The sequence below is a fragment of the Hypomesus transpacificus genome, chromosome 1 (assembly GCF_021917145.1).
Source record: "Hypomesus transpacificus isolate Combined female chromosome 1, fHypTra1, whole genome shotgun sequence".
NCBI lineage: Eukaryota > Metazoa > Chordata > Actinopteri > Osmeriformes > Osmeridae > Hypomesus > Hypomesus transpacificus.
In genome coordinates this window covers 9,491,852-9,507,755 of record NC_061060.1, presented here as the reverse complement: position 1 = coordinate 9,507,755, position 15,904 = coordinate 9,491,852, and the positions used below count along the sequence as shown (strand labels likewise).

Below are 15,904 nucleotides of genomic sequence, written 5' to 3'. Positions count from 1 at the left end.
CAGATACATGAGTGAACTACAGGACAACACTGAAGAGCAAGGACTTGCCCCCCCCTCCCCCCACCTGGCCTGTGTCTTATACAAGCAGATCAACAAAAACGTATGAAAAAATTACAATCCCCAAATTCTTAGTCTAGGTCTGGAATCCAGACAACAGGGTCCATTCCTCCCTGCGCTACTCATAGTTTGGCAAAGTGAAGTCTAAGGCGATGCCATCCTTGGGGAATGCAGAAGCATGCCTGGCCCACCCTAGGAATTTACTGTACGGGTCTGAACGCCACACAGGAAGCTACACAGTGAGTTGGGCCTAGTCAACAATGGGCTGGCAGGTGCATGAAGGTGACACATGGTATAAATTTAAAAAAAAATGTACCAGTTGTCCGACAATAATCCTAAAAGTTGCCTGTATGGCCTCTGTGATGTTAGTTACTGACTGAGGAGTTGACCAACGACTGTTTCCTATGGTTGGTGGAAAAATTGTGTCACAAAAGCAGCCCAGGACTGCTTAACAGACTGTGCCATGTAGTAATGTTAGTAGGAGGGTTTAAACACAGGAGGAAACAGTGTCATAAATGCAACGGAGTTCCTTGTTTTGTAGTTGCAGCATGTTCCATGACGGGAATAAAAACTCAAATGTCTTGAGTGGCACACTGGGAAAAAAGATTGCTACCCAACAGGTTTACCCTTCCAGAGCATAGACCCTTTAAATCCTGCTCAACTCTCATAAAAAAAATCATATGACAGAGATCTGCGTTCCTTAGGAGTCTCACACAGCAACAGGGCATAAAATCTATTCCCAATATCAGGGACAAAGACAAATAAGTGTTTAAACATTTTACAGACCCAAAACAAAAAAGCGTTGACGTGTACGAAAGGCTCAGTTTATAGCACAGGAGGCAGCAGGAAGCGAAAAGCTGTAAACAAACACATGAAGACACACATACACACAGATAGGGTACCACCTGCATGATGAACATATGACACATTCTAAAGACACAAGGACACACATCGCACCATCACAGCAAGAGGCAACAGCAGAGTCAAACACCCACAGAGGTCTAATAGGGACAATGGTCACAATATATACACACACCAATTAAGACATCGAGATCATCGCTTTGTGAAGGATTCTATACATTTAAGAAACAGCATCTGGACGCGGCAGTGATGACTCGTCACTCTGCGCTTGCCGACTGGGATTTAGTGTGATGGAGTGTTGGATCACAGTTGTAAAACACCTCAACAGAATACGCTTCCATTATTTCCTAACTCATAAGGCTCACGGTACAGTAACATAGAACTAGGGCATATGTTTACCTTGTGTTACATGATGACTTTAAAAGTATGAGTGTTAAGATGCCAAAAGGATATCGATAACAGGGTATTTTAGAAGAGAAAATATGAAGTAAACCTCATTAAGCAGAGTAAGAAATTAAAACTATAAAGATGCTGCAAAAATAGTAGAGGAAGAAAAATAAATAACATTAAACTGTTATTACTACAGCGGATATCCCACTGAAAATCAACATCTCAACATGGTTTGACTTCTCCCAAGTGTCCCGATTGTCAATTTTTTGTTCATGAGGGGAAAGTCCATCTACCCTGGCTGGATATCTTTAGAACACCCAATCAAATTGAATCTGGATTTTCTTCCTTCCAACATCATTGCGTACAGAAGAGTAGCCCAGGGTAAAACATTTAAAGGAGATCCATTAGACAGTTCCATGATAATAATTCTGAATGGCCATCTGGGAGTCTCCTCTCTTTAGTGTAGTGAATTATCATTCGCTGAGCTTCGAAGGATGCAGCAATAGCCTACCCCTTCTCACATTCATACAACCTTGGGACAGTGTTTTTGAGTTTTGGCATGAAACATCCCACTGAGGGTATATAGGTTACAGGGAGAAGGGGGGTCATTTAGGGACAAGTGACTCCGTATTTAAGAGGTCTAGGTCCATTGGGGCAGCACAGGGGGCCTAGGGATGGGTCTGGAGGAGCGTGGGTCCAGCAGGAGCACAGTGAGCAGTAGCAGGCAGAGGGAGGAGAGGGTCTCAAGAACGCTGCCAGGTTTGACTGAGTTTCAGGTCTTGGATGCCGCAACAGTCTGTGAGAGAGAGAGAGGCTCCAAAGTACTGTCCTCCCGCCACTGTCACCGAGAGTGTCAAATGACAGTCACACACGCGCTTCATGTCCTAGAAGTCCCATTCAGGTCACCTGAGCCACAAGCCACGGGCTATGTCTGACCCCTTCCCGACCTATGACCCCCCCCCCCCCCCCCCCCCCCCCATCCGTCCTCCCTCACTCCTCGTCTCCCGCCATGAGGAAGCCCAGGATGAAGTCGATGGCTCTCTGGCGGTCCTGGGGAGTCTGTCGGGCCACTAGTTTGGGCGGGGGTCGGATGAGGAGGCTGGCAAAAAGAGTTGCTGGAGAGGGGAAGTCAGGAGGTGCAATAAGGGGGGGGAGAAAAGAGACAAAAGTCCATTCATTGAGGTGTTAAACTCCACGTCTGATTCAATGGGCTATAACTGATTTAAAATGGCATTGGTCCCCACTGCTGGAGAGAACAGTGTGTGTGTGTGTGTGTGTGTGTGTGTGTGTGTGTGTGTGTGTGTGTGTGTGTGTGTGTGTGTGTGTGTGCAGACAGTGAGAGAGTACAGACCTATGAGGCTGGCAGTGAGGTTGTTGTTGAGTGAATACTTGAGCAGCTCCCTGAGGAAAGCCATCAGGTAGCGGAACACGTTGCGGTGCGCTCGGGGCAGCTGGGAAATCAGCTGCAGAGCAGCACAGAGGAGAACGGGGGAAAACACTCCACCGTTACAAACACAGGCTGCATATCGGACCTGCGGCTGGGAGCCACACAGTGAAGCTACGGGCAAACGTGAGTTACTAGGTCACTGCTCACCTGTTTGCAAAGTCGGCTGTCGTGAGAGCACTCCAGGCAGCGCTGGTAGAGCTCGTAGCACAACACAGGCTCAGGCAGGGCCTCCAGGAAGATGAGCAGGGCTTCGGCCACCGAGTGGTTACAACCAGCTGCACACAGTTAGAGAACAACCAGGACACAGGAATGTGTGTGTGTGTGTGTGTGTGTGTGTATATGCCACTACACAGGAATAGTGATGGGATGGGGGAGAAAAAAAAATAATCATAATAATCTAAAACCAAACCCTAAGTATTTTTCACACTCATCCTCGTGACAGATATGCAGCACTGCCATCCGCGCTGCCCTGTACAGAGGGGGCATGAGGCTTGGCAGCAGACAGAGCCAAGGGCCATCTGCTGTGTGGCATGTCAGTGACAGGGTCCAGTTACAGGCGGGGCCCGGCGGAGCTGGGCCAACGGGTCTGCACGAGGGAGCAAGGATACGAATGGAGTCTGGTATGCTGGTGTCCAGGCAGTCAATGATGCTCTGCAGCTCCTCCTGCAGGCCCGGGGTCTGGAACAGGTCCTCCTAGGAGAGACAGGAGAAATAGTCCATTCATTTTTATAATCATGGTTAGAATCTTAATATCATGAGAGCTTCTTTCGGAGGACAGTTCCAGTCGGAACCGTTGCAATTGTTTTGATCTGTGGTTGATGAAATGTAGACTCGCCTGTTGGCAGGACTTGGTGAAGAGGTGGTTGACCAGTAGCCACACCTCCTTGGGGATCTTCAGGGGCTTGTCCTCAGGCCCAGCACTGTCCACCATGAGGAAGCTCACCTTGGACCTCTCCTGAAACAGACCCCCCCCTCCGCGGTTAGAGAGCCCGAGCACCCACACGTAAGGACGGCCACCCGCAGAGCCAACAGAGAAGAACCACTCATGGGATTCATCCTTGGACACAGTGATTGAAGAGGGTTTTGGAGTCATGCTTCACCAGTGCACTCCGGACATCTTAAGGACAGGACGCTGATCAAAACAAAACAGTGGCTGCTAAGATGATTCCACACGACACACACGTCCCTCCACGGTAAGCGAGGACCCCATCACAAGGCAGCTTATCTCAAGGGTTAGGGGAGAGTTTGGACAAGAGCCAATCTTACAAAAGAGCTGCATATCACTTTGGATCGGTCTCTGAAAACGGATCTCTGGGAACTCAGAGTGCGGGCCAAAAATAACCTTGGGCAGCCAGGTTCCACACACACAGACGGAAGACACCAGAGAGGGAGAGGGAGACAGGCCGCAGTGCCCAGGGACGTTCTCCTATGTCATGTGGAGCGCTAGGGAGCACTCAGGGTTCTAACTAAAGCTTCTGATAATGATGATGGGGATGGAAGCATACGAAGAGGCATGGCCACACAGAGCCACTCTGATAGGTTGCATGTACCCAACACAACAGACTATTACATCACCATGGAACTTCATGGCACGGGGGCTATCTAGAGCCAGATGATGAGTTGTTCCCATTCGACTGGCCGCTGGGCAGCTCAGACATGGGAAGGGAAGCCAGGATTAACATGGATCTCAACGTGGACGCCTGGGCTTGGCTAGGCACGGCCCAGTGCTCCTGCCCACACTCTCATTAGCCTCCATGACGCGTGTGACGGCCCTGTGCAGCGAGGGTCACCTGCTTGGAAATGAGCTCTGGGTGGGTTAGGGTGCGTTTGTTTGTGTGATCAAGGTGGAGGGGAGGTGTGTTAAGACTGCAGTGGAGGGATCACATGGTGACATGCAGGCAGAGTGCTCCTGTGATATCACACACACACACACATACCCACACACACCCACACAAACAAACAAACACACATGCATACGCACACACAAACACTAATGTGGAAAGCTAGCTCTTATCTGATCTGGCTGCCTGAGGCCTATTCATCTCAGAGTCAGCCATGGCCTGCACTCTAAAATATGAGGCCCAGTGATATGCGCTCATGCACTTTTATAACAGGCTCTTACAGCCCAGCTATATATCACACTGCGACTGGGACAGGCAAACCTCGTTCCGTAAAATCTGCTGAGAGGCGTTTGTCGCTGTGGCAAACAAAAACATTAGCTGCCGTTAATGATTTTGTTTTCCCTGAAAGGAACACAAGGTGTTCCTTTACAGCCAGCCAATGGAAGCGCTCGGTCACCAGGGTTACCTGTCCACAGTCGACGGCAGCCTGACGGGCCGTGGGGACTTTACCTTCTCCATGAAGCTGTCGTCTCCCTGAGCCCACAGCAGCCCCACAGTGAAGAGGCGGAAAGGAAGGATGAAGGCAGTGAGAGGCCATGAGGAGAGACCAGAGGAAAGCATGTGAAACCAGAACAGAGAGCAGAGTGGATCCTACAGGCATAACCACAGGGCAGTCAGGAAAACAAGGCAGCTAGATTCAAAAGGCATTCAATCATTTCACCCCAACGTACCAGTATGAAACAATAGAGAAAGAAGAAGCAAAGGATCCTTACTATAATATGGGCACTGTAATATTGGCAGGCTATTCCTTGTAACTGAATATCATAGAACCACATGAAGCTTGCCTCGACCGGGATGTTCATGGAGAGACTATTTCAATAAGTAACTACAGAAACCGTAATCAATTCTTCCTACTCTGAAGGAAATCCCTGTCAGGCCTGTAAGACCACTGTGTCACTTCCTCATTCCTTGGCTTGAATGCTCCAGACAAAAGGTGCTGAAGGCGAGACATTACGGCCTCTCTAAACCCCTGGGAGTGGAGCTCCCCAGAGGGAGGCAGCAGGCAGTCACATGACCCTGCTCCAGCTCAGGTATCAGGGAACTGGCACACAGGAGCGCCAGTGGGGAGACGACGGGCTGAGATCTGGAGTGGAGTGCCGTGTAGAGCAAGGACATCAATCTGTAGTTGTGTTGGAAGCAGCCAATAACGACGGCCTATAAAACGGCTGAATGAGCCAGTACACTGTGTGTTCTAATGACTTGCATCCAATGAATAGAGTGCAGAGAGGATGAGAAGGAAAATGGTCAATCTCCTGCTGAGGACGTCTGAGCTACTTGTTCATAAGCTTTACTCCTGAGGGACCCTGCCTTCACTGCCCACCTCACCAATGACATCCCATTGCTGTGCGTGTCGAGCATGGCCGCCACAGCCCTGCATAAAGACAGACTGCAGTAGACCTGTCCTTTCCCCCGGTCAAAGGGACCCTGCCCGGGGGGCGGGGCGGACGAGGCCCTCACCAGGTCGATGAGCTTGGTGATGGGGATCTCCCTGATGGGCTTCTTCATGCGACACAGGGTCTCCAGCGAGGTGCCGAAACAGCTAGGCAGGTAGTTGCCGGAGATGGTGATGAAGTAGTCCTTGCCCCGGTCCAGGTGGAGCACCAGGATGTCCTCGATGGAGTCCTCTCCAGAGTTGAGCAGCGTGACCGAGTCCTTGCTGACGTACACCTCCAGGTAGATCTCCAGGGTCTCGTCTAGAGGTTGGGGAGAGGGGGAAAAGACCGGTGAGAACCGGGTGAAGCGAGTTCCACAGAGTGACGTGATTTCACTACAAGGGAGTTCATTGCATGCATTGCTTTCTTCTTAATATCCCTGGGCATGTATAAACAATCTTTTTTTTCCGAGAAGTGTGCCTAGAGGGGGTGTGTGTGTCAACATGTACTCTTCTACAAGGAAGCCAGCATGGCTTGAGGATTCATGGACTCACTGGGCTCCAGGAAGCCTTCGCTGGGCTCAGCCCGGAGCCAGGGCTTGCAGTACTGGGTGTCGTTGAGCTTGGGGATGAAGAGGAAGTGACAGGGGACCTGGCCGTCGTTGGTGATCACAAAGCGCTCTCTCTGCAGCTGCCGGAACTTGATGTTCTCAAAGGTGAACTGTAGTAGGGGATTCAGACAGGTTAAGAGAAGAGTAGCACATATTCTGGTACAGCAGAAGCCATGGATTTAAGTGTTGCATAACGGACAGGAAGATCTAATTGCTTAGTCATTACTAAATCACCAATTCCCATCATTTAGATGTGCACATATGGCCTTGGCTCGAAGCTTCTTTTTTGAGGAGTCACCAAAAGAAGAATATGACTTTGTGTCCCACTCTATGACAACCACAGAGAAAAAAAATGATCTCCAGCAATGGGCATGACTATTGATAAGCCCCACATGATGAGAGGAGAAGCCATGATGGCTTGTGCACCTCCAGCTCACCTCTCTGTGGCTCAGCGACAGAGACGGCAGGAAGTCGTTCTCCATCCTGTCCATCATGCGCACAATCTCCTCAAAGACTTTCTTGTGGCGCTGCTCGTTAACCACCTTCACCTGTCACACACACACACACACACACAGGTATACAAACACTTATTGGGATTCTTGGTCAAACCACAACGCTGAACATCTTGATGAATGATCAACGGTCGTCTTCTTACCCCTATATTGAACAGGGAGCTGACAGGCTTGTGGTCGCTGGTCTGCAGCTCCATGTGACTGCGGTAATGCATCTGCTTCACGTTGCTGCCCCTCCACAGGATCCTGTCACACCAGGCCGGGACACGGCACTTCCCACTGCAGGAGGACAGGGGTCAGAGGTCAGGAAGGAGCCAGCCTCACAAAGAGTATCTGGAGCTCAACAGGCTTCATTTATTGCTCACTAGGTGTGTGTATCTAGGAAGGTTCCAGTCTTACTGAGATGTCAGACAACGTTGCTAAGGTCGTTACTGCAGAGCAGCATGGAGGTTTAGGTGTGGTAAGCATCACACCGTAGAGAGGGGCATTACCTGGAGTCCCAGCGGTCGGTTTTGGCATCGTACTTATAGGTGGGGATGAAGTTGATCTCCCCCTCCATGAAGTCTGTGAAGGCCCTTCTGGTCTGCCTCTGGATATTCAGCTGTCCAAACCAGAGGAAACACCAGCTACTTAGTCACAGACAGTTAGGAGGAACTCCCTTTATTTATAGTCAGCATGAAACAACAAGAGGAAGCGGGCTGGGAGTCCTGTTGTGTTTAATGAACTGCAGAGGTTTATCATTCTGACTGTGTTCCAGTGAATACAGTTTTATTGTGTATTGGTGTTGCAGATAAGAGGAAGGAGACACGATCTGGCCACACCTGGTCGTACTCCTGCAGCTTCTTCAGCTCTTTCTGAGCGATGAGCTGTTTCACCTCAGCAGCGTCGTACACAAACAGACGGTAGTTCAGATCCCCCAACCAGATCACCACACTGGAACACAGATAGGTGAGAGACAGAGAGAGAGATCGAGAGAGAGATTGTGAGAGAGAGAGAAAGAGGTGAAAAAGACAGAAGAAGAGGAGAGGAAAAAAAAGAGTTGGAAAATAAAGAGAGAGAGACAGTAGGGATGGAAAGAGAGAAGGGGGAATTAATTCAGATGGACTGCAGTGCCATCCCTACACGGCCATCCCTATAGTGTTGACAGAAGGTGCAGCAGGAGGAAGTGGAGGAGCCGGGCAGAGGGACTGACTCGTGTTTGACGATGCTGATGGGAGGGTAGTCCAGGAGGTGGAAGCTCATTCGGGCGCAGATGTCTTTGTAGTCCTGGTTCCTCCGCTCAAAGTCCTCCACGTGAGCCGCGAGGTGGGAGTTGACAAAACAGAAACTGGTGTTGTGGAACACAAACCGCACCGCCACACCTCCTTTATTTCCCTGCAACGGCAGCGGCATCACAGGCAGCGTCAGTATCACTGAGATATTCAAACACTCATGGCGTTTTCGGTTTGTGCAAACACACCAGTGAATGGCCACAATGTTCTGCATGCTAGTCATTTATAGGCCTACTGTAGATAAATTGGAGTGCATAAAAATGTTCAAATAAAACACCAACAGAGACTAGTTATGATCTGGTGATAGAGACACTTCCTCTTTGTTGGACAGGTTCTCACCATTTTCCCCATGATTCCGGTTCCCACATGCTCCATCGCCACATCCTTGATGTGATTCTTGTGCAACTTGTTCACAAACACCACCAGCATCATCCCCACTAGTCTGATGGTAGAGACCTGGAAGCAAACATACATCTCTTCAGGGGAATGCTTTGATCTGAATGCTGAGGCCTCTGAGCGGTGATGCACGTCATGATTCTTCTTTAAGCCTGCTTGGTTCTGTGCATATTTTAAAGGTGTCCCGTTACTGTATTGAACCATCATTTAGGCATACAAGGAAGTGTTTAAAGAGTACTGTCACAGCTGTTTTTGGACCGTTTTTGAATTTCTCACAGAAACTTCCTTGAACTGAGGTTCTAAGTATTGATCAGTGCAGGTATTCTGAAGCCCATGCTTGGATGGGGTCGTTTCCCTCTCACCTTCTTGTAGTTGGCTTTGGGGTGCAGGCTTCTCTGCACGGCCTCCACCCACAGCTGCTCCTTGGACGAGTCCAGATAGAAGAATGCCTCTGTGCTCAGGTCCAGCTCCTGAAAACTACAGGAAAAAGCACGTCCAATAGTCAGTACCTACCTTGTCTGTACAGCGAGAACATTTCACAGATAAATGCAATCAATAGCATTACGTTCTTTTGACATGGCGAACATGGTTAAGAAGAAAGAGCCCACTGACCCCAGAGCGTAGACATCCGGCGGGTCTGGGTCACAACACAGCCAGTGCTCCAGACTGCAGTCTGGGGACTGGCCGTTCACGTTCCACGTTCCAGTGAAGAACCTGAACCATAGAAATAGCAACCCAAGGTCAGTGTACAGAGAAGAGCCTGGAATACACGGACGACTCGCCAAAGAACAGTTTAGGATCCTGGTATGTGGCACTTCCGTGAACAGCAGCCAACACTGTAACCCAGACTAGACACATGAATGACCATCGGATAATGTCAAACATCAGTTCAACGCATAGGTCCGTGGTGGCGGTCCACAAGCGCCCCGGGCTGCTCACCTGAACTCCTGGATGTCGACGTACTCCTTCTCCTTCTTCCCCAGGCGGTGCTTGATGAGGTACTCCCTCTGGCCCGCCTGGCTGGACAGCATGGCCTGCCTCATGGTGTTGGTGGTGGGGCTGTCACTCCAAGACTGGGACCTCTCGCTGCGCTCAACCGGCCTGATTCTGGACAAACACGGACATCCGTCATCATTCACTGACACGTTTTAGTTGACTCAATTCAGGAATAAACAAGTGCTGCTCCCACTCACTCTTGTTTGGTGGGTGTGATGAGGTCTTTGCCCTGCACGGTCGGAGCCCTGTCTCTCGGGACGGGTGGGGGAGGGTTAGGGGGGTTGATGGAGGCCTTGCGTGGAGGGAGAGGGGGAACGGGGGGAGGCTCCCTGGGAGCGACGATGCGATTCTGCTGGTTCTTCTTCTCCTCCACCTTGAGGGAGTTCTTAAAGTTGTTCTCAAAGCCAAAGTCTGTGGCCAAGGAGAGAGCCTGGTCTCGTCTGTCTGCTGAGAGACATTTAGAGGGAGAGAGAGAGACAGAGAGAGAGACACAGAGAGAGCCAGAGAGAGAGAGAGCCAGAGAGAGAGAGAGAGCCAGAGAGAGAGAGAGCCAGAGAGAGAGAGAGCCAGAGAGAGAGAGCGAGAGAAAGAGCAAAAAAAAGGGGAACCTGTCAATCATTCACCCATTGTAAAACCGTTGAGTATTTTACAAAGCAGATTACTAAAGAACAGTGCAGACACCTCCATACCTGTGCTTGCATGGTTGGCTGTCGTGCTGTTGTTCAGGTTAGGAGGCAGTGTACTGGGAGGTTTGGGGGGGTGGGCTGCAGAGACCACGGAATTTGCAGCCTTGTGGAGCCCTCTTTGAGGAGGGATGGGGGCCGAGGGCTTACTGGGAGCTGGCACAACAGGCTCCATTGCTCTGGATAACGAGGTTTTGGACTCAACTGAAACGACAGCAACAAATCTGTCAATGGAAATCCAATCACCACCAGAGAATTTGGAGACATTGCAGTTTCTCTGCATAACCTGATATTGATCTTAAAGTACTTGGAACGGTCTTGTGCGCAGTACAGCAACGGCGTTTGCACCAAGCCTAAGAAACACTGCAGCGTAAAGATAAGACACACTCTTCAGATAGGTCCCACCCTTTTCCTGTGAACTCAACATCCTGATCCTTTTGAGCAACCTTTCACAAGGTAAACACTTGCACACATAAAGGCTGGGTAACACCCACAAGAACAGGGAGGCGGTGCAGAGAGCGCAAAGACAAAGGGGGGGGGGGGGGGGGGGGGGGGGTGGTAGCAACCAAGAGAATGACGCGACATCTGTTACTAGATTTCATGACTACCGTTTGCTTCATCATTGAGCATACAGTTCAAAGAAGTGTAAGAACTGGACTGGCAGGTTCTAATATCCAACTCTGGATTCTACTACAGAGCTACAGACATGCCCAGACAGTTCAGGAAACTGTTTTGTCCTCAAGTCTGTGAATTCAATTAGTATCCTTGGAGGATTAAGAGGTTCTATACAAAACACATGGAAGGCTTTTGATGAGCCACTCAACCTTCAACTACAACCGATTAGAAATCCACTTCTTGTTTAGAAACATTCAACACACCCATCTACATTGACTCATCAAGCACCACAGCTATTCACAACATACACCAAACCACAGGAGGCTACATCCTGAACAGCAGCCACAGCATAATACCAGAGGTCCGGGCATACATACTGCAATACTGCGACTGTCACCTTCAAACTGTAGGTGCATTTGACCTCAAAACCAAGCAGGCTGGGAAAATCTCCCCAGACAAGGTGCATGGGTGAGAGAAGACATGGGAAATCAGTAAGCAGTGTAAGGCAGCCTGGGTGAATAAATGTTAGATGAGTGGGTGAATAATGTATGGTGGAAGGAGTGCATGCGTGCGGGGGTGCGTGCGGGGGTGCGTGCGGGGGTGCGTGCGGGGGTGGAGCCTCACCGCGCTGCTTGGCCCTGGTCACATGGGACAGGAAGGCCTGGCTGCGCTCATCGTCCAGCAGCTCCAGCAGCAGCTCCGGGGCTCGCTCTCCACGCACTCGTATCCGCATACAAGCTGGGAGAAACACACCCCAGATCCACGACACACACACACGCAAGCGTGCAAACACGCGCACACACACACACACACAGACAGACAGACAGACAAACAGAAAGACAGAAAGACACACCCCTTATGAGTCCTGTTGTCTTCCATACACCATGCACACATGAGAATGTCTCTACGGTGCAAAAGCAATAGTGGTTCAACAACAGTGAATCAATTCAATGTGCTTTCGGTTGCCCTTGACAACTCATGACCAACTTTCGCTACTAAATAAAGAGGTAGGCAAGTGCATAGCCCTGAGCGAGCTCCAAAAATGTAGCCAAATTGGATGAGAGCTAAAACAGAATCATTGTCATGTTTCTGCTTCTGTTGCCATAATACTGGAAACCTAATCTCCACGTACAAGGTGGGAAAAGTGACATGTTATCTAGTGTATAGTTCAAACAACGCACTTTAAAGCAGAGGAGCAGACAGGAGGATGCCCATTTAAGGTATTTTAAATATTTTGATATATGAAAGAATATAAAAGAGAACTTACTATCAACTGGTATGTCAATGAGTAGAGCTTCCTCCGCCTCTGAAAAACCGTTAAAAAAGAAAATGAAAGAGTCACCTTGCGGTTCAAAGGTCTTGTACTGTGGGGGGGGGGGGGGGGGGAGTTAATCAAATGTATCCTGAGCTAAAGTCCTGATAGGCTCCTGCTGTTGGCAGTTCACATTCAAATTCTATCTGCAAATAAAAAAAGGTAAACCCAGACCAAAACTTTTAGCTTCCACACTGCCCAGCAGTGACCTTGATTTAACACTGCTGCTATGGCTGAAGGAAAAGGAATGTCAAGTGAATGCCCACGGCTCCAGGCAACCTGGCTCTGGACTTCACCATAAATATATGTGTCTGCTGTGACTGGAATCACAACTATGCCTAGGCCTATAGGCCATTGTATGATCTCTGGACGGTAGTCTGGTCTATCGTTTATTTCCCAAACATGAATTACCATACATAATATCAGAAGTTTATAAAGAGTGGGAACTTACCTCTTACTATGTGGAACTGACTGTTAATGGGTATGGACAACTGAGGCACAGGACTGGACACTACAGCTTCAGGGTTAGCCAACACGCCCAAGCTAAATCAAATACAATTGTAAGGTTTCATTCTGATCCAATGAAGATACAACTTCACTTTAGTAAATGTTTTTTATATATTAAAGTAAAGCATAAGTAAACATGTTTCACGCAAACATTCAAATGTGAAAAGGTGTGAAATTACAGGATAGTTAATGTGGGTTATGATCATGCAGGGTGACAAACAACAAAGCCAAACATTACGGCAGCCATATGAAACATTCAAATGCCAAAGCTTTTCATGGAGTGATTAAAGAGCTTAGGGCTTAATTCAAACAGGAAATAAAGCTGTGATGTGGGTTAATGTAGGTCATATTCCACTTGGTACCAGTGACAGCTGAGCAGCCTGTACGTCAGGTCCTGCACATCATGGTCAATACTTCCTTTCAACTAGACAGGAAATCTAGGCCTTACACTTCGGTGGTGGAAAGTTATTCAACCCTGCTTGACTGCAAGTGTCAGGAGGACACATTGTTCCACACAGACAAGCCCTAGTTTGAACATAGCTGGTACACCAAGTCTAACCACTCTTCCACCCTGAACAAGCAACGTTTAGCCATTCATTAAATGTTAACATTTTACATTAATCAAATATGTTTGACTAAAATAATACCGAAAAACAAACCCCAATGTCCAATGTTTCACAACTGAGACAGGCCAACTGAGGGTGACAATCCATCAACTCTTAGCGGCGTAGAGAAAACCTGTCATAATTTTTCCTCAATCATTACATTAACACTTCAAAAGAAATTGCCATATATAATTACTTTTACTTTGGCCAACCAGAGACCACAGCACTATAGACACTAGCAGGGCTTGGGGTGTGTGTCTATATAGGTTTCATAAAGTTAGCCAAGAGTTGGCCAGGAGGTTTTGTGTTCATGTGAGTCCCATTAAAGTCTAGGACATGGTGGTGGAATGTGAGGATAATGGGCAGCGTGCAGGCTGCCACTGAGGCTACACTATCTCCCTGGCATGAGTGGACCTCTACCACACACACACACACACAGGTGTGCACATACTCACACACTCACTCACAAACAAACAAACAAACAAACAAACAAACAGGCCCATGTGCTGAAGCTGCTGACATGACTGAAAAGGGTCATGTGTGGGGTTGGACAGAAGGATGATGCTCTGTTGTTACCCCTCCTCCACACTCTCCTGCTACCCCACCATCCTGTTCTACATCACTACCTGCACAAAATGTCTACTTGATTCAAATGAATCAATGACTTAGAACCTGGCATTTAAACCATTATGAACCAATGTTTTACAACAATGGCTCTGATTAAATAACATGTCATCAGACATAGCGCACCAACCAACTCTGACTGGCATGTATGCATCTCAGCCCTACTGCACGATGCAGAACTGTAGCGTGACAAGAGGCAGACTTACAGCCTATGAAGCTAACAACATAGAGGCAAGGGCCAACTGCAGACTTCTGCAGAAATGGGACAGAAAAGAGCCTCGGTAGAAAAGGAAGAGGTTTTGCAATTAAGGTGTTACACTGCAAGCAGTTGCAATGGCCAGAGAAACTCACCACCAAATGTTTAAAACTGAGGAACCACATATCTAACCCAGTCATATGAAGATAAGTATGTTCAGTCATTAAATCTCTACTGATACTTACATAAACTCTTCAGAGCGCTCAATCAGGGACAGTAGCCTGGGCTCCTTCTGCCCAGCCCGCAGCTCATGTCCTCTGACTGTGTGAGCATCTCCATTAAGGAATGATCAGTTAGGACGAGGGACAATGAATACATTATCAACAGCCTAATGCAAGTGTGACATGAAAACTGTCCTTAGTAATGCCAGCTCTATCGATGATCATCCTATGACAATGTTGACAACTAATGAAGACACACCATGCATGAGTATTAGAAGGGGTAAGATCTCTGTAAGTAGTTGTTATACATAATTGAAATTGTAGCAGGTATTAGGACGCTTGTTACAATGTATTGATAGCCAAACACTAGTGATCTAGCTATCCGTTGCTGTACTGCCACTAGCTAGCAATAACTACGTTGGCACAAAGAATCACTGTAACCAGCCTTAATTGTTTTCAGAGATATTGCAGGAGAACAACACAAATGTTTATAGCACTTTGGTAGTAATTGTTATGATTCGCGATGTTTATGTAGAGGGTTCAAATAGCTTGGCTAACATTTGCTCCGGCTTTGGACAAGAAAAACACTTTCCATTGATAAAAAAAATAGGCATGCATAAAAAAGGATATTGCTAAGCATTTTTCGTCACTAATTCTGAAGCCCAAAGACGAATCCATTCTAGCAAGTGTGAATTAGACGTTGTTCGCAGTTAACAATGTCCACACGTTTTACAAGGAAAGTTAAATCCCCACCCATGTACCCGGCCTTCCGGAATGACGGTTCAGCTGTTACGAATTGGAAAGATGGTACGGGAAGGATAGCTAGCTAGCTACAGTAGATAGCTCTAGAGTTCATCTCGAGCTACTTAGTCTCTTAGCACAAGTATAAGGACCTTTAAATGTTGTCTTCTCTTCTTTTCTCCGTTATGTCTTAGCGTCCAGGTACTTGGCTGAACATCCAGCCGTCGGATGGAATGCAGTCACAAGAGAGCGAACAATCCTAGCTAGGTAGGGACTCCCTACTGCCAGCCCATCACAGCAAACATGAAGTTTTCTCACACTCATGGTAGTCGAGCTGCGCGCGATTTGCGCACTGCACGCCAGATGCTTTTTGGCTACAACAAAAAGTATTTATAGTATTTGTAGGTAGAAACTGCGGGTGCAATGTCAAAGTTACCGGAATACCAAGAATAGAAAAAGACTGTCAATGATTATGTAAAATGTTTAAAGAATGTTTATAAATGCCATTGTGTAAACAGTGGTCTAGGGGAAACACGAGTAAAGGCAATGTTCATATATGCCTTTAATGGTTATCAGACATTTTCAT

At 48.1% G+C, this 15,904-nt stretch overlaps 1 protein-coding gene across 5 annotated transcripts; it reads right to left on the bottom strand.

Moving 5' to 3' along the window:
- Window positions 1–852: 852 nt before the first annotated feature.
- On the bottom strand, window positions 853–15,627 carry ocrl (OCRL inositol polyphosphate-5-phosphatase). 5 transcript variants are annotated; one of them, XM_047048519.1, is made up of 24 exons: window positions 15,208–15,627; window positions 14,602–14,681; window positions 12,876–12,967; window positions 12,380–12,418; window positions 11,737–11,850; window positions 10,504–10,701; window positions 10,012–10,261; window positions 9,758–9,925; window positions 9,431–9,532; window positions 9,181–9,295; window positions 8,762–8,878; window positions 8,344–8,525; window positions 7,973–8,084; window positions 7,643–7,752; window positions 7,295–7,430; window positions 7,077–7,187; window positions 6,584–6,749; window positions 6,115–6,350; window positions 5,107–5,130; window positions 3,591–3,710; window positions 3,364–3,448; window positions 2,903–3,030; window positions 2,660–2,771; window positions 853–2,423 (listed from the first exon to the last, which is right to left on the bottom strand). In XM_047048519.1, exons 1-24 carry the CDS (start codon window positions 15,253–15,255, stop codon window positions 2,299–2,301), a joined length of 2,970 nt encoding a protein of 989 aa, XP_046904475.1. In that variant the 5' UTR covers window positions 15,256–15,627; the 3' UTR covers window positions 853–2,298. The 5 variants fall into 5 exon arrangements, with proteins under 5 accessions (XP_046904475.1, XP_046904558.1, XP_046904641.1 ...); XM_047048602.1 differs by having other exon boundaries at window positions 10,012–10,258; XM_047048685.1 differs by lacking the exon at window positions 5,107–5,130.
- Window positions 15,628–15,904: the final 277 nt, after the last annotated feature.

Coding starts and splice junctions, on each gene's coding strand:
- ocrl (XM_047048519.1), bottom strand. CDS start 15,255: ATGGATTCGTCTTTGGGCTTCAGAATTAGTGACGAAAAATGCTTAGCA. Junction 6,750..7,076: donor TGTCGCTGAGCCACAGAGAG/GTGAGCTGGAGG, acceptor CCCCTACTACAG/TTCACCTTTGAGAACATCAA. Junction 5,131..6,114: donor TCACCAAGCTCATCGACCTG/GTGAGGGCCTCG, acceptor CTGTGGGCTCAG/GGAGACGACAGCTTCATGGA.